Source organism: Salminus brasiliensis, chromosome 11, assembly GCF_030463535.1.
Source record: "Salminus brasiliensis chromosome 11, fSalBra1.hap2, whole genome shotgun sequence".
Taxonomy (NCBI): Eukaryota; Metazoa; Chordata; class Actinopteri; order Characiformes; family Bryconidae; genus Salminus; species Salminus brasiliensis.
In genome coordinates, this window is record NC_132888.1 from 11457835 (window position 1) to 11481954 (window position 24120).

Genomic DNA, 24120 nt, shown 5'->3' on the forward strand with positions numbered 1-24120 from the left:
TCCCAGAGGGAACTGTGATCCGTTCCCGAAACACACAGAATTACACAACGCGCACACCCGCACACACAGACCAGCCAATGAGCTCACTCACCACGGACAAGTCTAATCCCTGCAAGCTAACCACGCTAATGCTACCAACCCAAATCAAATCACTGCGGGCTGTTGGGACAGACATGCTGAACATGTGTACATACCACACCAAACACACACACACACACACACACACACACACACACACACACACACACACACACACACACACACACACACACACACACACTTACAGTATTAGAGCCAATATAGAGGATGTGCCATGGTCATGACCTCTGAACACACAAACAGGCTAAACTATCATTATCAAACCTCACTGTCACTGAGAACTGACTGCGTTACTGGAACAGGCATGAAATCAAAGACACAAAGAGAAAGCTGGAGGGAAAATAAATGAAGAATTACAAGAGCAAAGTGGACGAACTGAAGAAAGGATTCAGAAAGAAATTAAAGTACAGAGAAATGAAAGGAAATAAGGAAGCAAGGATGGAAGATGGGAAACAAAATCAAAGCAGGAAGCATTACTTTCATTCTTCATTCTTTGTTGTAAGGAAACAAGGAAAGAAGAAAGGAAGGAAGAAGGGAAGAAAAGAATGAAATAAGGACAGAAGAAAGAACAGGAAGGAAAAAAAGAAACAAGGAAGGAAAGAAGGATGGTAAAGGAGAGAAAAAAGGAAGAAAGGAGGGATGGAAGAAGGAAAAATAAGAAAAAAGGAAAGACTGAGATAAAGGATAAAGAAAGGAAAAGAAAGGAAAGAAGGAAGGAATAGAAAAAGAAGAAAGAAGGTAGAAAGCAAACAAAAGAAAGAAGAAAAGCAAGGTAAGAAAAAGAAAGAGAAAAGGAAGGAAAGGATGGAATAATAAAAGAAGCAGGATAAGAAAGAAGGAAACAAGAGGACGGAAAGAAGAAGAGGAAAAAGAAAGACAGACTGACACAGAGAAGAGATGAAATAAGAGAAATGAACTACCAAATGTCAAAAGCTAAATGCAGCAAAACAGAGGTTAGGAAAAGAGGAATGGAGAGCAATGTGAAATGCATGAATCACATGCATGCTCTCTTTGACGCTTCACACAAATGCGTATGTGCACCCTCCCTGTCCCAAACAGCATCTGTGGTCATGAAGAGATCATGACCCAAAAGCAGCCCCAGACAGTAGACAAGCAGTGTGTCCTCATCTCTATTCCACCATCTGAACGCGGTTCAGCGGGCCAGCACCATCTGCTCATCCAGTCGCACTGCCTCACTGACAGCATCCCACCTCACTAATCAGGCAGAATGCTCATCTCTGATCAGTCTGGGTCTTCTGCGTCCTGGTAAACATATCCATCTGATCAAGAGGGAGCTGATCATAAGCTTAGCTTTACATACCGAAACTTTCATCCAACCTTTGAGCAGGGAAATTCCCAAACTGTGCTGGACTCCATGATAAAAGCACCCAAAGGTAAAAAGCAAACAAACAAATACACAACAGCATGTCCAAATGTTTGTGGACACGCTTTCTAATTAATGCAAACGGCTACATTAAGCCACACCCATTTCTGACATAGATGTGCAAATGCACACACACAGCCTGTCCAGTCCCCGTGGAGACATACTGCCAATAGAACAGGACACCCCAGCATTAACCTGTGGAGCAGTGGAACTGTGTTGACAGTTGGTGCTCCATACAATACTGGGTTGGGATGAGTTGAGGATGAGGTGGGGTGGTAATCATCAAACATCCTGACCTCACTAAAACCCTTGCAGCTGACTGCAATCAAATACTCACAGCAAATGTTCAAAATCCTTGCTTAGAGGAGTCCATGGCAGCTGGTTTTCAGGAGTTATTAACTATAAAATAGTTTATATATGAATATCTTGTACATATCAACTACACCGTGTGTGTGTGTGATTGTGACATTTTCAGTGGCACTATGTAACTTCTGTCATGTAGATTATGTTTTATGCACTAACTACCACCAGTAGTGTGAGAGCTTCACCCTGTAAAGTCAGTGTAAAATAGAACATTTCATAGATATTCATCACATGTTCAGCTGTGACGGTAAAAGCTCTCTCCACAACATGCATGGGCAAGCTACAAAGTGAGCCCACAGTTTTGCAGGGCTGCAGATTTGAAGTTAAGTATTTAAGCAGTCAGTACGGGTGATGTGATCTGGCTTGTTCTTTGCGGCCGCTGCACGGCGATGGAGGGAACTTACCAGTCGCTTCAATGTAGCGGATGCATTTCTCGATAAAGAGTGGAATGGGACGCTCGGGGGTGACCACATTGGCCAACGGAACACCAAAGTAGTTACTCTCCAGGGGTTTGGAAATAGACTGGCGAGGCTTGGGTCTTGTTTTCTGTAAAGCATAAGTGTGGGGGAAAAGACAGAAACAGCAGTTATTTACAGAAATTGCAAACAGCATGTTGTCTGTAGAGAGAAAGACAGACATATGAACTCACTCCATAAAAATGAAGACCAAAGAAAACAGATACCAGCATAAAAATGAAAACAGTTTCCAGTGACTTCAAAGGTGGCTTAGAATGGGAAACTGTACTTTCATTGAAGGGACACACTGTGACATACCTCAAACAATGCTGTATTCTCATTTATCCTCTTTAAAAAAAAAAAAAACTGACGTAGGCGAAACAGCTGTAAATTGTCAATTTCAAAATCCCTAAACTGTTACCAAACAGTCTTGACTTACATCCTTATATACACCCAGCTTACTATTGAAAGCTTTTCAAGGCTAAACACAGCAGCAACTTCAGGAGAACATTGAAGCGAGGTTGTCGAGACTAAAAGCTAACACTGGGCTGTCTGGCGCAAGTAATGATGCAGTGATGTGGTGTCGTGACACATCCTATCCCCTCTGACGTCATCCTACAGAAGGACCATTTAGGACCCAATACAGTGAGCAATGACCCTAAAGCAACTGCTAACAATACTGTCAAGAAAAGATCACAGTAATGAAATATATATTTCCATTTATTTCAATCGTAACAGGGCAATTAATCACGTGGACAATTCCACCCAATGGAACAGCCAGGAGAGATAATGTGTCAGGGGGATAGGATGTAGATAGGGGCAGTGGTAGCTATAGGGGCAGTGGTGGCTCAGCGGTTAGAGCGCCGGGTTATCGATAACAGGGTTGTGGGTTTGATTCCCGGGCTTGGCAAGCTGCCACTGTTGGGCCCTTCAACCTCTCTGCTCCCCGGGCCCACCGCTCTAGGTGTGTCCCCTCACTGCCCCTAGTTCACTAGTGTGTGTGTGTGGACACATTTCGCTGTACAGTATACACTGTACAGTGACAAATACGTGCAAATCCTTTAGATAGGATGTAGCAGTAGGATGTAGAACTGTTGCTAATATTTGTTAGCAAGCTAACACACACTAAAGGAACTAGCCCGATAGAGGACAGCAAGTGCCCAATAACTAGCTTTACCTGTTGGTATCATCTTTATATGCCAGCGTAGCAACAACATTATATCGTTGAACTTGCTAATTTCTGATTCATATTTAATAAGTGAAGTTAAATAGCAATGCTTAGATAAAAACTTCAGTAATGATCATTAAATATATTTAGATCAATTTAATCTGGCATACATGTATGACAGCTGTGTGAAGATGGGCAATAAATCATGTTTGCGTTTGCATTTTAACCCATGGTATAGTCAGGGGGATAGGATGAGTCTGGGGGGATAGGATGGGTCACGATATCGGCACACAGATGCCGAGTGGGTAAAAATGTGAAAAAATAAATAAATAAAATAACACTAGGCCTGACCGGAGCAAGTGGCGATGTGGCCTCTGAAGCGAATAAAAGAATGCTAAGCTACCCCTAGGCCGACCAGAGCAGGCATCAATGTGGTTATCCAGCACACAGATGCCTCTGAAGATAAGGAAATGCTAAGAACCGCTAGGTCGACTGGAGCAAGTGGTGATGCTGTTAGATCCCTCTGAAGCGGAAGAAAAGGTTAAAGGCTCAAAGCTAATACTGGGCCAACCTGAGCAAGCACCACTGCGGTTATTCAGCATACAGATCCCTCACAAGCAGATGAAAAGGCTAAAGTCTACCGCTAGGTCGCACGATACAGGAACCAATATGACTGTCCAGAAAGCAGACGTGTCTGAAGCACATACAATGGCTAAAAGCTAATGCGAGGCCAGCCAGACCAGGCGCCAATGTGGTTATCCAGTGTGTGCATGCCTCTCGTGTGCCTCAAAAGGCTTAAAGCTGAAGCTAAACCAAGAAGACCCTGTGATGACACCAGCACTACTGAGAAGTTTGTATTTGATCTAAATTCTAGGCTAGGCTATACTGCTTTGGTTAATCTCGTTGGCGTAAACCAGCTTACGTTTTATTTCCATGAGCCCCAAAAAAGGAAAATCAGCATTCAGCAGTTTCATTCTGAAGCCAAAATAATAGGCTTGTAAACAGGCTTCTTAAACCTAAATATGAGCATTTTTCACCCCAACCTAAGCCACATTTTACTATTTATACAGCAAAGAACTACTTAGCTACTTTACTGAGACGTGATTAAGCGCAGATCCAGATGGCATGACATTGGTGGATGCCAGCCAATCATGATGCACAGTCTTTCCTGGATAGGGGTCCATAAGTGTCACAATGGGTGGGGTGTTTACAGCAACAGTTTTAACACAATTAGCACTGGGCACATGAGCAATCATTTTTAAGGATGAAATCCAGAGGATCTTTAGACACAAATGAAGATTTTTTTGTGCCAAACAAACAAACAAGCAAACAAACTGTTGTTAATCTCATCAGCAGTTACCCAGGCTGTTATTAACAAGCTAAAACAACCAATTGATCAGTAATCATTTAAAAAAAAGAATGCCATCTGTGTACTTTGTCAGTGGTTGATGGATTAAACTGAGGGGGCTGTTCTGCACTCATTCTGGTCAAAATATTTGCATATGGGAACACTGCTGCCATTTGCCTTCAGGTAATTCTGGCACGGACATGATGACCAATCTGAAACGAAGAGCCTACACTTTCACTCATTGTTCACTACAATACTGTTTAGGATTGAGAATTTGCAGAAAGATGCAGTGCCTAGTTCAGCTCCTCCCTGCCATGCCCAAAGTGCTCTGCAGTGGAGCGTCACAGCTGGCTGACCAGCTAGCGTGTCTGCGGCACTGTCAGAGACAGAGCGCGAGAGCCCAGAGAGAGAGCGAGAGACAGAGAGAGAGAGAAATAGAGCAAGAGATGACACACAGAAGGAAGAGAGAGACTGAGATATTGAAAAAGCAAGAGAAAGACTGTGAGCGTGCGATAGAGAGCAAATATGAGGGGGTACGAGAGAGAGCAAGTAAGTCTGAGAGAAAAACAGAAGGAAGAGAGCGAGAGAATAGGGCAGAGCGGTATGGAGAAAGAGAGAGACTGAGACAGTGGAAAAAGAATTAGAGCAAGAGGGCACGAGAGAAATTGTAAATGTTAGAGAGAGAAAGAAAGAGTGAGAATGAGAAAACAAAAAAGTGAGAGCAAGAGAGTGATGGAGCAGGAGAGAGAGAGCAGGAAGAAGACAGAGGGAGAGCAAGAGAGCGAAAGCAAGAGTGCTGAGGCTTAATAGGTCAGTCTGCTCTGCCTCTCTACAACACAGCCACACTCACACTAATTGGCCCCTCCCATACTGTGCCCTCCTGACCAAGACCACCAACCCCCCCCATGATTATTTATTCATTTCTCAATTTTTTCCATATGTCCTAATTACATTGTCTGTCTGCTCTATTCTATTCTATTCTATTCTCTATTCTACTCTATTCTTCTAATGGTCTCTACTGTCTACACTCAACACAGTCACATTTTGACCCGCAGCTCCCACCCCCCAACCCCAGAGCCACCTCTGTAATTACACTACACTGGCAGCCTAACTGGCATAAGCACCTTGTTAGAACGATGCATTTACAGAACAGAGGAGGTCAAACAGTTGAGCAGTCATGTGACTGCATCAGCATCTCCCACCCTGGCCCCCCGACACAAGCATGTTTGGACACACAAATCTGGCAACTTCACAGAAAGCAGGAGAACGTTCCAGGAGGAAGGAGGACAAAACAGCCTCCAAAAATAGCCTCGCTCACTGGCAATGCATTCAACACACTCATCAGACAACTCCACCTGGGCTCCTTTCTTCTTCTTCTACGACTCTCTCAGCTGGAGAAACACTGCATTAGAGTGGAGCAGGAATTTCAAACACTCCTCCAGCTGAGTCAAGAGACTCATAAGAATGAGCAAGCGTGAGAGAGAGAGAGAGAGAGAGAGAGAGAGAGAGAGAGAGAGAGAGAGAGAGAGAGAGAGAGAGCGCGAGCAAGAGCGAGAGCGAGAGCGAGAGAGAGAGAGAGAGAGAGAGCGCCTGAGAGAGAGTTTAGCTGGGTTTGCATTGAAACGTTTCACAAATGTTATGCGTGATTACGAATTTCCGCAGAGGACAATATGAAATAAGTCGTGTTTCCATCCACTACAGTTATGCAGAAACATGTATATGACGTAGGCTACCGTGATTAGGAACAGCACTGAAACTGAAGCAGAATGGAGAGATTTAACTCTGTCTTTGCTGAATCATCTTTTTATGGCAAAGGTGTCTGCAGTTCAGAGACGCCGGGCAGGGCTAGCAGTGGCCCACTTAATGAGACCTGTGCACAGAACTCTCTGTGCCACCCAGACGATGTACACCATACATCTTGGAGCACAAATGTACCGGACAGTTTTGGGAAAGCAGCGCAGGGCTACTGTTCAGACGAGTTTTGGATTCAGCATTTCGGAATGTTGAAAGCAACCTTGGAAAAGTTGTGTGTCATGATAGGACCATCTGCTGGGCCAGTCGTTCCAGTCACCAGCCACACAGAGTTTGTCGAGAGAATAGCCCTTATTTCATACAAGCTGGACACTTGCGTGGAGTATTAGGAGTACAGGGTAGTAAAGGGAGTATAGGGTTGTAAAGGGAGTACAAGGTAGTAAAGGGAGTACAAGGTAGTAAAGGGAGTACAGGGTAGTAAAGGGAGTATGGGAAGAATAGGGTTATACAGGGAGTATAGAATAGTATAGGGTTGTAAAAGGAAAATAGGGTAGTATAGGGCTGTAAAGGAAATATAGGGTAGTTTAGGGCTGTAAAGGGAGAATAGGGAAGTTTAGGGCTGTAAAGTGAGAATAGGGCAGTGTAGTGTTGTAAAGTGAGAATAGGGCAGTGTAGTGTTGTAAAGTGAGAATAGGGTAGTGTAGTGTTGTAAAGGGAATATAGGGTAGTGTAGGGTTGTAAAGGGAGAATAGGGTAGTGTAGGGTTGTAAAGGGATTATAGGGTAGTGTAGGGTTGTAAAGTGAGAATAGGGTAGTGTAGGGTTGTAAAGGGATTATAGGGTAGTGTAGGGTTGTAAAGTGAGAATAGGGTAGTTTAGGGTTGTAAAAGGAATATAGGGTAGTGTAGGGTTGTAAAGGGAGAATAGGGTAGTGTAGGGTTGTAAAGGGAATATGGGAAGAATAGGGTTATACAGGGAAGATGGTATATGGGTTGTAAAGGGAATATAGGGTAGTAAAGGGAGGGTGTGTGTGTGTGTGTGTGTGTGTGTGTGTGTGTGTGTGTGTGTGTGTGTGTGTGTGTGTGTGTTTGTGTGCACGCTTGCATGTGAATGTGTCTGTAGCACATGCAATGGTAGACCGAGACAGGAAAGGCTTGTTCGTGCACCGACTCTCGCACAGCTGAAAGGAACAGACCCTTGCTGAATAGCTTAAACCAGTATAGACCCCTGGGGCTACTGGGCTTCTTTATGGATGGGACTCAATAGGGAATTGATGTGACTGAGGTCATTTAAGCCAGTGGCTCCATTATAACTCCAATGAAGTAATAAAGGCATGAGTAGGAAGGAGAAGGGCTGGACATGTCACCGTTGGTGGGCCTCAGGCAGTCACCTGCTCTATACAAGCAGCAGTTACAGCCACACGATGCACCATTAACACCCAATACACCATTAACTAGTGGTGCACTGACTGAACAAATATACTTACTAAAGTAAAGAATTCACACAGACCTGTAAGAATTTCATGGCGTGGCTCCATTATGATACATTACTTTCTGCTGTATATTTATTTGTGTGCACTTTGCTACTATGAAACACCAGTGCACCTATGACCCCCGTCACCAGTTCACTGGTTGGAAGGTCCACTTTTGGTAGGTACTGATCACTGCATACCTACATGCATGTATATTGCAACTTAACCTACCCTAGAAAAATAACAATATCCGAAATCGCTGAAAGCCTTGTGTCCATTGTCCGGACATTCTTATTCATATGTAACCTGCAAACTGAGCACAACTGCACCTTATAAGCATTGGTGATGGAAGAAGGCTTCCTTGCTCAGTGGAAATAGTAATGATTTGATAGAATTGGTCGGGTCTGTCTGCAGTGTGTGGACGATTTTGCGGCTGATCATTTTAGCTTTACACACCTGCAGCAACAGTGATATAAACATTACACAAACAGATTCCCATTCAGTATAGCTCAACCTTCCTCCTCCTACGCGCCTTCCACCAAACACCTAGAAAGACTTGAATAACTAGGTGGAGAACAGCAGCACAGCACAAAACCATGGCCTGCTATGTAATGCATACAGCACAAACAAATCAGGCCCAGCCCAGAGAAAGGCTCGGTTGGGCTGGACACAGGCTGGTACAGAGGCAGTCAGACCGGTTCCTGGATTAAAGTGGGTCCCACCTTGAAAGCATTTTAAATGGCAGTTGGTTCTTCTGCTGACAGATTTTGTTTTTTTAAAGTGAGTTTGGAAAAAGTAAAAAAAAAAAGAAAAAACCCCAACCTATCAGGCTACAGCACCAGGTTTGTAATTTGCGATTAGAGCACGGGTCAAAGCTTTGCCTTAATCTGGGATAAACCAAAGCAGCAGTGTGTGAGAGAGTGAGAGTGAGAGAGAGAGAGAGAGAGAGAGAGAGAGAGAGAGAGAGAGAGAGGGGGCAAGGCTGAGACTGAAAGACTATCTATCATACAAGGTCTGTCAAATATTTAAATCTGACAATATGTTAAATTAAACCCTGGTTTATGCTGTAAAGCCCATAAAATTCACTGATTCTGGTGCATTAGAAAAGACCATTTGTATTCAAAGCCTTCACAGAAAGCTAAACTCCTGGGTTGACGAATCCAAAAAGCATCAATGGACTCCAAAATATGGAGAAATGTAAGCCTGCCCATAGTCGCACAACTCCTTTAAAGTAGAGCAGTAAGGGATTTGTGATTAAGCTGGATGGGAATATTCCTGCGGTGCAGCATTCACAAAACAGAGATCAATAGCGTAACCTGAGGAGCTGGATGTGCTCCCAAACATCTGCTGACTTCTTACATCAGACGTGGAACACATTTACACACTGGCTGCCTGAAAACCAATTAAATAAGCTTCACTTTCTCCTCACACTGCGTAACGTTCAACACAATGCAAACAGTTTACATACAGAACAAACCTCGTTACCCGGCGAACAAGTCTAGACAGGCCTAGTTTAAACTGACCCCAGTGCCTACACACTCACCTACGACCTTAGCTTTCCAAACTAACCTGCTAACCTGATAACAGCTACCTGTAAATGTGTGTACACAAACAAAGCTAGTTGCCTGGCTAAACTTGCATTGGGAACAAAATGACATGTTTGTATGATGAGTTTTATTATGACTGATCTTAATTTCATTATTTTCTTCTTTATATTCCATTTAATTTACAGAAAGAATATTCAAAACAACAGAATAGTCCAAGTCAGCTTATGTTTTAATGCGATAGACAGAGGTTTAAAAAAAAAATAAAAAAATAAAAAAATCATGGTTTTGCTTGGGCTGCTAAGCTATATGGCGTGTTCTTCAAAAATCCTCTGAGAAATTGTTGCAAAAGTTGCACGTTTTCTTAACCTCACAACAGCCTAACAACAGTTCGGAAGGTCAATCTCTAACATGATCTGCTTAAATAGTCGAATTGCTAGAACTAATGTCTAATTTAACAGGATTAACTGATTGATGCACATGATGGTCTGAAGGGTCCTCCATGCACCAGCCCACAATTTATTAGGCAGTATCTAATAAATAACTACACATTATACAACACTTTAGGCATGGTGGAGCCCCTTCGGCCTAGTTTGCATATAGGTAGCAACAGTAAAATGACCTGAACACAAACTTGTTGGCGCTTACCTTCGTAGTTCTGCGTAGGCTCCTCAAGATGTTCTTCCTCTTCGAATCCTCACCTTCCTCATTCAGGGAATTTTCTTTCTGCACCCCCATCTCATCCTCTTTGGTCTTAGGCAGACCTCCAAGTTCATCATCACTGCCAATAAAGCTTGTACGGAAGCTACTGAACTTGCCCAAGCGCTTTGAGCGATCCCGATACAGACGTGGTTTAACCCCCAGAGCAGACAACTTGCGCCTGCGCTCTAGTGAACTGCTATCCGCTTCACTGTCTGAGCCATTGCCCCCTCCATTTGAATGACTCTTATTTGCATTGCGGATGGTGATGATCTTGCCTTGTGTGCTATCATGTGGTACAGAGTAAATGTTTTCCTCCTCAGTGGGGCGAGGCTTAGCTACAGCGTCCATTGGCTCCGCATAGTCGGAGGGATCATAGCCACCATCACTTCCTGGTGCCCATGTGACTGAAGGTAATGAGCGTCTGTTGCCCCCAGGGTCCATGTAGGAGCCGAGACTTACTTTGCGGTAGTCAAACGTAACTGTAGGCTTGGGACGCACTTGAGGTGGGACTTTATGATTGAGCTTGTTTTCAAAGCTGCTGATGTCAGAGATGACACCGAAGGGATCATTACTCTCCAGGTCGGGAAGCTTCAAGCTCCCACCATGTGTCAGTGTGCTATCTTCCCTAAGGGTAGGATATGGTGGCGAGGGCTCAACATCATCTTCTGAGTCCAACAGGGTTGTGCTGGGTGACCCACACCGAGGTGAATGGACATTCTCATTGGTACTGCTGGCCTCTGCCACGTCATACGTATGTGAGGCCTCCACAATGGTCTTTTTTTCAACGACCTCCTTCAAGAAAGGCTGGAACAGGTCTATCCGATGCAAGCCACCTACCACTCCGCCAGATCCGCAGACAATGGAGTTAAAACGTCCCTCAATTTCATGAGCCAGTTCTTCACCTTGAGCCTGTTGCTCCCGGGCCACCTCAGATTCCGCCAGCTCTATCTGGCTCTCCCCGACTGCCAGCAACTGCACAGGAATAATGTCCTGCACCTCACAAAGGAAGGCGCAAAGTGTCTCCATGGAAGCCTTACGCTTTGCTGAGTACACTGCGATGTATCCATGCACTAATCGGCTTTTGCGTAAGGAGAAAGAGGAATGGTAAGATAGTACAGCAAGGTCAATGCTTTGCCTTTGGCTACCAACAGTAAGCTCCAACAACACTGACGTGCCACTGGACAGGCTGGTTGAAGGCCTACAGTGCTTGGGAAGCAAGAACGGTGATAAAAGTTGGTCTACGTCATAAGTATCTCCACACATGAGGCACATGACTATATGCAAATCTGCCTCTGAGGTCTGCTGATGGTGAGAGTCTCTAAAACGTGCGGGCGGAGCTTGCAAAGGAGGGGAGCTACCTCCAATACTACCAGAGGGTCTCTGTAGGTCCAAGAGGCTTTTGAGTACTTGGTTAATCTGCTTTTCATTCACATTACGCCCATATCCCACACCTGGGGAGGCTGGGTCTAAGTAACTGCACTGCAGCTTGCTAGCCACCTGTTGCCCCTGTACTATTAAACTTTGGGCCGTTTCCCCTCCTATATCCCCGACTGAACCAACTCCTCGTTTGGTGACCAGCAGAAGAGACAGGGGGAGCTGAGCTAGGCTGTTGTCCCTTCGACCTATGGTTGATTCCCGAAGTTTTTCAATACTTTCGACGACATAGGACAAGGATTCCTTGGAGTTGTAGAGGCATAGGCAGCCGTGGGGGGTAAAAGTGGGGGTGTGGAAAGAGTTAACTGGTAGACGTACGTTGCCTTCTATGGGCCGCAGAGCCAGCTCATACATCCTTCCATCCAGCATGTACCGGTCATCACTGGTGCACATTGCTCTAATCTCATTGGCCAACTCTCTTGCAAGTCCATCTTTGCCAAGGATTACGAGATTAATCCTTTCTACCTTTCCCTCACCGTATTGGGACTTTAAGGTGCCGTCAAATGAATATCGAGTAGGAAACCGGGAGGCTAGGACCTGCTCAATTCTGCTGTCCACACAATGAGGACTGTTAGGGCAAGTTTCCTTAGTTGGGTGATACACAAAATGAATATGCTTGAGCACCAAGGCATCCCTCTCGGCTTGAAGCTTTTGAAGGGCTTTAAACCTCTGTTCCTCTCCAAGAACCTCCTGAATAGCCCCCATTTTTTCTTTACTGGGCTTAGCATCCACCTCAAGCTCGTAGAACAGCTCAGAATACTCCAGCAAAAGCTCCTGGAAATCCTCCTTGGCTTGGTCTATAATCTCCTTCTGATGCTTGTTGTAGATATCAAGATATTCTGGTTCCTCCAGCCACTGGTAAAACTCCTCATTCATAATGAAGCTGCGTGCCTCCTCCCAGGGTTTGCCAGGGGTGACAAATGGTGAAGCAACCAGTTTCTCTTTGAATTCCCAACGCATCTCTGCCCGTTTCCGTTCATTGCGCAGGTGCTCCAGATGGCTCTCATAGATGACTTCGGCAGCTGGGGTCTCCAAAAGATCCTGGGGGATGCGGTCATCCTCCATGTTGTCAATATGCGGAGTGGTTTCCCATGGGGTGTCATCTAATACAACAAACCAATGTGAGAACTCCCGCTTCATCTCCAGAACCTTCTGCACCCCTGACCAGCTCAGGTGGTCAATCTCATCTAAATCTGGTACCAAACTACACAGAGCCTGTGGAAGTGTGCTAAGATAAATCTTGCGCCGCTTTTCGATGTGTTCCTGTTTAAGCCTGTGCACGTGTTGCTGAAACAGCTTCTTGGCCTTGGAAGTACCCTCGAGGAAGACATAGTCCCTGTATTCAGGAGAGGTCTGCATTCTGCGGTTGATATTGGGCCACGTTTCATTGTGGTTCTTCACAATGCAACTGACTAGCCACTCATAGCGGTCCTTAGCAGATGCTATCTGCTGGCTTTGCTGCTTGAGAGCCTCAAAGTAAGGGATGATCTTGGGTTTTCCTCGACTCTTATCTATCAACTGCACCAGGGTCAGAAAGGCAAGGTCGACGTTGACATTAGAGCGTGCCGAGGTCTCGACTACCTGCAAATTCTTCTTGGCCAGTGCAAAGGTGTGAGAGTCCTTAATGTATCGCTCAACTCCCTCATCACACTTGGTCAAGACCAGTACCACTGGTTTCTTGGTCTTGGCTAACTGGTTGTATAAATTGGAAATAAATTTCATCTGGTCATCAAAGTTACGGTTCATACCCCTGCTCACATCCACACACAGAAGGAACCCGTCCAAAAGAAGCTTTCCCTCAGGCATTTGTTTCTGCTCAAAGTCTTGTTCAAGACCCAGCTGATCGGTGCAGAAGTACATGAGCTTCTCAGCAGAGGCCAGCTTGGTGGAAGCTGCCCTCTTAATGTAGGGCTGCAGTGCAGTGCTTCGATGCGGCTGGAACGTTTGGTCGTCAATGAATTCCGTCTGCTCCACCACATGCATTCGGCACTCTGGTCCCTCCTCCAACGCTCGCCCCGCCTCACCCCAGAAGAGAAAGTGGTCATTGTTTACCACTCGGCCACCAAAGTCGCTGGTGCTCAGGACAGAGGTGTGGTCTAGATAAAAATCATCGGCGCTGGGGCGAACGAACCGATTGCAAAGGCAGGACTTCCCAACTCCGCACTGCCCTTTCTCCTTCTCAGTCCCGGACAAACCTACCACAACCAGGTTGTAGATTGGCGCCCGGGCATCTTGTTTTTTCGCCATCATCATCGTCTGAAGGCGCTCATCTTGCCATTCCCAGAAGCTCTAGTTTGAAAGCTGCTGGGCTGCTATCCCATTCAAGTGCATTCAGGGCTTGCAAAAAGGTTGTCCTAATTTACCTAATTGTTTGGGGGTGTTGAGGTTAGTGTTTTCAAGTGCCTTTTATTGGCCAAACCTCAAATTCAAAGTCATCTGTCCTTATGTCTGCAAAGCCGTAGATCACAGACTCAATGTAGGGGCACGGGCCAAAGAGACTGGGAGTGGGAGGGGAGATGCTTAAACGCAGATCTAGATGGGTGTGCGAATGGCAGATCTACAGTGGTCCAGGTCCTCTTCCCAAGGATTGCATGATGAAGAACTCAATCTTAAGGTTGTCCAGTCTGGATGTGAGCCTGGAAAAGAAGAAAAGACAAAAAAAAAAGATTAGATCTTTACAAAGATTGCAATGACATTTTTTTTTTTTTTTTTTAATAAAAATGGATGTTTGTGTGACATTCCTTCAAGGCATGGTATTCTTGTTCTTGGTCAATGTGCACATGCACAAACAATATACACAGATGACAAAGCTCCAATAAGCACTTTAGTGCTAGAGTTGTTAATTAGGCAGCTAGGGAACCAAATGGCTTTTAAAAGGCAGAGCTGTATGCTGGCTGCTTTCCATCATCTACACTGAAAAATGCATTTTCAATGAGTCCTCATAGAGAACAAAACGACAGTGACAATATAAACTAAACGAAGTGATGCCTCCAAATTATATTCACAAATTGAAAGTCAAAACACCCATGCTAAGGGTATAGGTGCAGTATTGCCAGATGAAATACATTTCCATGTAAGAAACTGGAGCCAACATCAGTCAGAGTCAGGGTTAAGAGAACAGGGTTAGAAAACAGTCCAGAACAGAATCCTCTGTACAAAGATCACAGGAATACACAACGCTTAGCCATGACAGCCTGCCAAGCTCAATGAGAAGCGGTGCAACACAGTCAAGGGTGTAATCACTGAACACAGGCATACAGTATCAAGACTCCACACCCTGTTTGTGGTCATTCAGATATTTGTTTGGCAAACACACATTAAAACCACTGTTGATAATGAATCCTTCTTTTCAACTGGGGCTGAGAAGGTACTTGATTCTGAATGAATCTAGTTAGTCATAATGGGAGTGTGAACAGGGAGCTGTCTATGGAGACAGGGAGCGCTTAAAGCTTTACTTTGGAAATACGCCAGGGTGAGACATTGTAAATTGTTCCGCAGAGATTCTTCTCCTCTATCAAAAAGGCGACACCTGGAAGGCACGGCCGAGTAATGCGCTAAAAGTGCTTCTAAAACACCTTATCAAGCAAGTACAAGCTAAGGGAGGGATTGGAGTTTCAGGCATCAAACCTTCTGTCTGGAGCAAATTGAATTCTTACACTCTTGCCATATTTACCCTGGCAAAGTCTGCTCTACGTACACAGCGAGCATCCCAGACCTGCACAAAGGAAAAATCAATATCAAAAGTAACAGCTCATATTTTGATATTTATGGAGAAAACATAAATAAAAAAAATGCCTCAAATATGCCATAAAAAGTGTACAGACCCTGAAGAATGCTTAGTGCTTCACTGGCAGGCTGCAGGTCAATACTGGATTGGTGATAAGACCGAGGGATTCATGGTTTATTCATATCTGCCTCCCGTCAAGGCTTTTTAGCAGGCTTCTGGTTGCTGTGTGATTAGCCAGCAATCAATGAGCACTTGCCACTGAGCAAACACAAAGTCAGCTTTGCAGCCTCACCTGCAGAAGCATGACTGAAAAGCCTGCAATTGCAGTTATGCTATCCCCACCCACTCCCCGAAAGAATTACGGACAGTAGCAGGGGTGGGTTGGTCTAGTGGTTCCTTCTGTGTGATCTTGCAAATCGGCTTGTGTCGCATCAGATTTGATGAAAATGCTCAGGAAAACAAACACAGTCCAACTGCTCTACTAACACTGAGAGCACACAGCACTAATTAATGCCCTGATTTTCCTGTCACACATGATCAAACCATATTAAATTATGTAAAAAACATATCAAACATGTCTGATTGGGTTGTCTTCACATGGGGTGCCACCCTAAACCCAGATTGGCCATGCGATTTTAAAAACATGCCATCACAGCTTATGTTAACCCTTAGTTTTATCGTTTCATTTATCTGATCTACACCAATAAGTGCTTAGGTGTCCCACATTGTGGCAAACCCCTCTATATCAATTTTTTTGCAATGCAGAGTAGGTTGTTAATGGTGCTTGCTGGCACACTATTTTAAATCATGGTTTCCTACACATGATATTGCCATCATGATACTGAACAGTTTTGTCAAGCAAGGCTTATGGTGTTTATGTTTTGCAGAAATCCGATATAAGGCTTCCTTTGGTACAATAAAAAAGAAGAAAAATAAAAAATCTAATCCAATCAAAACAACTCCAACAGGACTAAGATATCCCTTAAAATGGATTTGTTAACTTTACCACTGTAAATGTCAACAACATCTCATCCAGTGACTGCCTGCTGTATTAGGAAAACACTGTGTTAGTAAATGTCACTAAAACACTACCTGGCTCAACCCAGCGCCACCGAGACGGCAACACCCGCTATCAGCACCCGCTTCCATCTCCTCCCCTACGCAGCACGACCTGCTTCTGATTCCACGTGAAAGAGATAACCGCATTCCATAAATACATTCCACAAGCTATGTTTATCAGTTAGTAGGCAACGTGGGTGTGGTTATATAATCCAGGCAGATAGAGGGCCACAGAAACACACCCTATGCAATGTAATTACCAGACTGAACAGGTGGCCATGGCTCCCTATGGCTTAGTTCCTTGTGTTAAAGGCATCAAAGAGAATAATGAAGCAAAGGAAAGGAAAAGGGCCTTTTGCTGAGAGAAGAGTCATTATTCTGCAGTCAGCCTCTGCAACAGGACAGACACATTAACAAATAACCATGGCAGCTGCCTGGCTACAGATTAGCAATGACCCACATGTGCATGACTGACACCTACGACTCCACACGCACACAGGTTCATACGTTCAGGTGGTGATTCCAGTCTCTCTGGCCAGCCATGACAGGCTAGACATGAGAGCAGACATTTGGGTGACCCGGGGCAAACAGGCCATGTCATGCTTACAGGTTCACAAGCAATTGAGCAGAGCATTAGTCTAATTAAGGAAACCCATCTTGGTCGTCTGTTATTCAGCAGCGTGGGTTGGAAATGCTCGTTCAGGCTATGCAAGCGCAGCCACATCTGCTCGATCGCTCCCAGCTGAGTGTTTTCATGGCTTTCCTCGATCTTCATCCTCGGCATGCAGTGCAGTACTTAGGGAATTTAGCAACACAGCCCAAAACTGGTGCCAAACAAAATGTCTGCGCTCTTGTCTCCCCCTCTTGTTGCTCCACGGAGGCAGTAATAAATGGAAAGACGCAAAACACAACCGCAACCATGCTGGAGTGGGCATCGTCTGATGGAGGACCAGGAGAATGTCTTATGTAAGGTTTTGAATTATGAATCACCCACAGCGCAATTCAAGATTCAGTGGAGTCACACATGGCTTAAATCGGTGAATTTTTCATCCAGATTACTGTTAGCGAATAGTAAACTGTTGTAGGCCATTTAATGTTGTGCTCTGGACTGGATCACTCTTTCATTTAATGATTCTTGGAGCAGCTCTTGCTACTAGAAAAACACATCTGCTGTAAACACAGATGACAGTGGAAGCAATTTGTCAGAATAATCCCCCCAATTCTAAATTCATCTCTGAATTTCCTGACTTCAGACTTGCAGTCCATTAAAAGGCGCTTTGATACACTATATGGACAGAAGTATTGGGACACCTGCTTAATCATTATTTCTTCTACAATCAAGGGTTTATTATTTTTTTATCCTGTTTTTGTTGGAGTGCCAGTTTCTACTGTCCAGGGAAGAAGGCTTTCTACTAGAATTTGGAGCATTGCTGTAAAAGATGATTGCATTTAGCAACAAGAGCGTTAGTGAGGTCAGGGTGTTGGCATGATCACCACCCCGACACACCCCAAAAAGTACTGGATGGAGCACCATCCATAATTTCAGAGAACACAGTTCCACTGCTCCACAGCTCAAGGTCTTCTCTATAGGGACTACACAAGGGGTGTGTGCACATTTACACATCTGTGTCAGCAATAGGTGCAACTGAATGAAAGCAGCTGAAGCCATTCATTAGAAGGGGTGTCCACAAACATTTGGACAAATAATGTACATTCTTGACCAAAGAGTTTTCACTTTCAGGTTCTTCACACTTACACCTTTATTACAAACATGGTTATTCTTGGAACCTAAAGAGGTTCTTCTATGGCTGCTCATCGCTCAAAAAACCCTGAACCTTGAACCCTCTCGTGCTTTACTCTTAACTTGAAAATGCTGGTTTCAGCAAGGCAGTCTTCTGAATTAACAGCCTGAGGAGCCAAACACCTAAACCATCAATCAGCAGACATTCATCACCAATCCACCAGTCAGGAGTTGAGATATGCTCACGTTCCTCGCCATATTTGGATACAAGCAAACTGTATCCGGCCCTCCAAAGATAGACGAACGCACAGCTGCCTGGCCTGAGGCCTTCAAAGTGTCCTGCATGTTGGGACACAGCTGGTGATGATGGAAGATAGATTTGGGGCTAGCTTTCACCTTCAGTCCACCTGCCAAGCAGCAAAGCGAAGAGGGGGTGCTGAAGTAGGTCACCAGTCTGGCTGGTGTTTGTGACGCGGAGACGTGACCTCTGGCAAAAGGGCACGAGGCTGGACCGACAGGGCCATGTGCTGCCACACACACACAATAAGAAACATTGCAACGGCAAGCCACGACTCTCGGGGCATTGAGTTCACGCTTGCTGTAAGCGGTGGGCAGCAAGAGTAAACGGTGTTAAGTCTATGAGAAGGGACAGCCATGCGAGATCAGAGCATTCCGAGAGGCTCATTAAAGGCACGATTGCTCTCTAGGAGACTGTAAAGGTTTGATCTCGGACAACTTCGAATGGCCTACAGAGCCTTTCGGCTGCTCTTAAACACAGGTCACATTCCATAAAGCCCCAAGCCTGCCCTGCACATGTGAATGGCCAGCAGTTAAAATGGAGCTGGAATCCACACACCCTGCAGTCCAGGACATTAGAAATTCAATATCATGATATTTTCCAAATATATCACAATATCAGACGATGTTTACGGTAGCATTAATAAAGTTCATGACCCCATGCTTCCTGAGTGCTGCTAGTCTTGCTAAAGGAATGTCTCTCAAACCTGACAGAACTTGTTTAAACTGGACTGGCCTGCTTCTTTTATAGTTATGAAGCTTACACACTCCTGTAGCGGTTAACCCTACACTCAAACAGTGCTTCAAACCATGACAACTCGCTCAACGGTTCACTGTCTAGAAAAAGGGTTCTTTGCATTGATGGAAACCCTTCTTTAGACAGTTCTATACAGAAATGGGCAAAAGAGGGGAAAAGTAATTCATAATTTAATACAAATTCATAATTTAACATTGGTACTCTGTTATATTTGACAGACAAAATGCATTAGTAGTGTCAGATTGTATACAGAACCTCTTAAAAAATGACCATATAGCATCAAAACTGATTCCATAATTGCTAGTCTACACTATACGCCCAAATGTTTGGAGACACCCCTTCTAGTGAATGCATTCAGCTACTTTAAGTGGCACCCATTGCTGACACACACACACACACACACACACACACACACACACACACACACACACACACACAATGGAGCAGATAAACATGAACCTACTGGCACCATGCATTAAGCTGTGGAGCAGAGCTGTAGAACAGGGCAAACTGTTGGGGAAGTTGGGGATGTGGAAGGGTGGTGATTATGATCATCATCATTATCATCATCATCATCATCTAACCATCCTGACCTCACTAACGCTCTCGTTGTTGAATGGAATTAAATCCTCATACTAGGAGAGCCTTCCCTGGACAGTAGAGACCAGTCCAACAAAAGCAGGACCAACTCTTTAATACCTTTGATTTTGAACGGAACAATGAACAAGCAGGTGTCCCAATACTTTTGTCCATACAGTGTGGGAGTTTTTTTTTTTCAGTACTGTACAGAAGCTTTTCGGTTAGAGTATACAATTTAAATGCTGTTAAAGCTAAAAATCAATATCAACAATTGTATGCCGGTACAGACGATAAAGCACTAAGCACTAATGGAGGTCAGGTTGCCCGATGGTCTCTCTCGTACGCTCCGTTTCCAGAGGAACATTATGTGATTTATATTTTACGCTTGGATGGCCACAGTTATCAGAACTTGCTCTTGCATGAAGCGTTTATCAGGCTGACGTAAGAAGCAGCTATACACAAAGTTCAAAACTGGGTTCAACACAATGGCATTGTGTTAATGCACTTTTCCAGGGAAACTTGGTAACGCACCATCGCTGAAAACTCCATCACTTTGGAAGCCGTTCCTTCAGCTTTCCGACGGTTGCTGCTGTACTTTTGGTGGCCCTGTGCTGTTGGCCGAGTGATTTACTCCTCAGAGCTGTATCCGGTTATTGGTGTTAAAAGTCTTTACTCTGCGTCCCCCCGTGAGACACGTTAGTTTTACACATTGTACAAATATGTGAGTCAGATCTGGTAAAAACTGCAAGACTGGCTTGAACAACACTGGCTTACATGAGGTTCTGCAGCCAGGCGTGATCTCCGTAGTTTCATCTAGAGGTTGAACAAGGAACTGCAGCATCTTGTGACCGAGTAGCCTTGGCTCTCAGGATCGGCTAATTACAGAAATATCAGCCAACCATCGATTGCATATTTTTGCTTGATAATCGGCAGACACCGCTACAGACATCTCTAACACAGCAATCTCGCTGTACACTATACAGGGCTGAATTTCCCTAAAGCTTCTTAGCACACACACACACACACACACACACACACACACACACCAATTAATTGTTAAAGATTGTTGAGCATGCATCACATTCAACACTGTCTCTCTACCAGTTAATATGATTTTAAGATCTCGAAGATCTCAGCCACTAAAAACGCCTTTAACGTTCAGCTAAAAACGCTCAGTCTTTGGTGTCTGAGATGGCACTGAGCCACTGGTTATCCCTTTGTTTGCAGTTGTTTTGACTGTTCTGCATTTGGTCGAAGTGATGCGGGTTCTTCTCCACGTGAAGACATGAAACACGCCAGATTCTCTGGCAATACTGAAGTCTGGCTGCCTGGTGACCGAGCTGGACTCCACTGCACTCATCATGCCAGCTTTAGACTTCATGAACCAGATTTCATGACTACAGAGACTTGATACAGGCAAGTTCACATGCTGCTAGAGTAAACAAGCAAGATCCAGCCTGGCTGCTCTCCTTGGTCTCTTCCTCTAGATGTGATTAAAGGGAGAAGGAAGACAGAATGAACAAGGGAATTGGGAGCAATCTGCTGTAGAACAGGAGAAAACGGAAAACGGCTCATTCTTCTATATGCTTGGCACTTCCGACATTTGCAATTTATTTAATGCAAATGAAGTATCTCAATCTCTTCTTTTTTCCCCTCCTTCTAGGAAATTGGACAGCTGTGTCCAGAGTCGCCTGTAATCTTCCCAATTCCAAAACATTCATTTATTGCCTTTCTAGCCTGCTGGCTGATAGCTTATGCCTTCGCATAGCCTCGCAAATGAACAAACGTCCAACTAGTATGAGCACAGCAGAGGCCAATTACAAGCCATATGCATCTAAGGATGGGTCGCTTCAAAATAAAAGCCCCGGAGACAAAAACAGGGACTGTCAGGGACTGTAATTAAATCTCGAAGCAAGTGAAAACTACAATTTGCGTTCTGTTAGAGCACTCTCCGATGGCCTGTCCAAACAAAGACGCAGAAATAACGGAGAGGAGCCGTGCCATCAGTCAAGTCTTCTTCTACTTCAACAAGTGGTGGATGATAAGTGTGGTGCTGAGCATCAGGAGTGCATTGTTAAGGTACTGAGGAAGTCAGTATGAATGAGAGGATATTAGAATACAGTAATAACGTGCTGCAAGCACCATTATCCCCATTGACAGATCACTGTAATAAAACGATGATGGGAAAGTATTGGTAGACTCATCAGCGCAGAGAGAACCGGCGCCAGTGCGTCCACCCCGTTATCTTCTAGAATATACGGGATGCGCAGAACACGCGGCCATTCAAGCTCCATCCCAAAGGAGCGCTAGCGTGGCTCCTTCCATTTCCGGCCTGTCCTTGGCAGTGCCATATTTCATAAAAGAATCATAACCAAGGATGATGGTGATGATGACAAAGCAAGGCGGCAGCAGCGCAAACATACTTTAGCTTGACGGATGCTCCTCTCCAGCCCATTCCTCTTAGTGAATCAGCACTAATGCAGTGGTAAGAGCAGATCCACAGCTCCATCCATTTCTTTCTCCCTTTCTAACACCCTCTTTCTCTCTCTCTTTCTTTCTCCAGAGACCTGGACTCCATTAGTGTGTTGCCAGGGGCAGTGGGGGAACAGAGCCCTCACACGGACAACACTTCCTGCACGAGAAGAGGTCTCACGGCTTAAATGGAGGGGGGGGGGGGAGGAGAGGAGGGGGAAAGAGAGAGAGAGAGAAACAGACTAGAATGGGGGAGGGATAGAAGGAGAGATGAGTGGATTAGAATAAGATATGAAATATTCAGTAAAGCTAGCCAGAGAGAGAGCACGCGCAAGACAGAAAATTGACAAAAGTAATGGGACACCTGCTCATTCATGGTTTCTTTTGAAAATTATTTAAAAAATAGTTCATTCTGTTTTTGTTGGAGCAACTTCCTCTACTGTCCAGGGAAGCATTGGAGCATTGCTCTAAGGATTTGATTGCTTTCAATGGCAGGAGCGTTAGTTAGATCTGGATGCTGGATGAACACCACCCAACCTCAACCCAACTTTCCAACTCCTCAATCTAGAGAATGCAGCTCCACACCTCAGTGGTGGAGGGGGGATTTACACCCCTACTAGCCCACGCCTGGCATCAGGAATAGTGCTAATAGGTTCATGCCTATCTGCTCCAGAGAGTCCTATTCTAGCGGCAATACCTCTGGTCAGGGACTAGACAAGCTGTGTGTGTGCATGTGCACATCAATGGGTGCAATATAATTAGCCGAATGCATTCATCAGAAGGGGTGTCACGAAACAAATGGACGTACAGTTTTATCATGCATCATGAGGACCCAATCCAACCAAGCACACTTACTTGAGAAGAACACTGACTTGGCTCTCAGCCATACAGAACCCCAATGCAGACACGCTGCCCTTTATCCTTGCGCACAATCCCCCTCAAACATGAGCCACAATCCACACTCTATTATTATAATCCCGTTGTGGCTGGCTAGCCGGCTCTCGTTTGGATTATACCATCTTTGGCTTAACGGGGGCCTTTGTATCTCCACGCTTCCTGGGTGGACGGCTCGAGGACGAGGGTGATCTGATACGGTTACATAAAGGCAAACACAGCGGCCATCACGAACAACGGGGCCACAGACTCCGATCCTAATCCGGCCTGGCTGCTCTGTCAAACCCTTCGCTGAGGAGAGACACTTTTGCCCTTTTTCAAACCACGGCAAATATCACAGCCCTCAAACAGCTCCTAAAACGACAGAAAACATTCACTTTAATGGGCAAATCAGACTGCGGGCGGCAGCGCGAGATCACTTCCCTGTGCTCAGAGGCTGTAGCGGTTGGAGTGGTCAGAGTTTTATCAGTAGATCTTGAACTACTTGGCTGAGTCGAGCCAGGCTTCTTTCCAGCATCCATACTGCAGTCCAACAAAGGGAACACACATTCTCTCGCTTGCTCTCTCTCTCTCTTTCACTCTCGTTGTTTTCGTAAAAGTGCTACAGTGATTACGCTCTAATCTTTCCCTGCCTTTAACAGTTTTTGCAACCTTCTTCTCATGTTGGAGGAAGCAGGAGCAATCTGCAGTGTCTGGCTGCTTCTGACAGAACAAAAAAAAAAAAAAAGGTCTGGTTTAAAACTCGACTCGGCCCAAGGCCTGGGAGAGGCAGAGAGGGACAAGCCAGCATGGCCTGCTCCGACAAGCAGAGAGAGAGAGAGAGAGAGAGAGAGAGAGAGAGAGAGAGAGAGAGAGAGAGAGGGAGAGAGAGTTAG

At 45.0% G+C, this 24120-nt stretch overlaps 1 protein-coding gene across 1 annotated transcript in view; it reads right to left on the reverse strand.

Moving 5' to 3' along the window:
- Positions 1–24120, reverse strand: part of arhgap35a (Rho GTPase activating protein 35a) — a 96583-nt gene that overhangs the window by 24393 nt on the left and 48070 nt on the right. The window contains exons 2-3 of the mRNA XM_072691693.1: positions 10232–14355; positions 2251–2392 (exon numbers count right to left, since the gene is read on the reverse strand). Coding sequence (XP_072547794.1) covers positions 2251–2392; positions 10232–13972 — 3883 coding nt within the window. The 5' untranslated portion in view covers positions 13973–14355. The remainder of the gene's footprint in view (positions 1–2250; positions 2393–10231; positions 14356–24120) is intronic.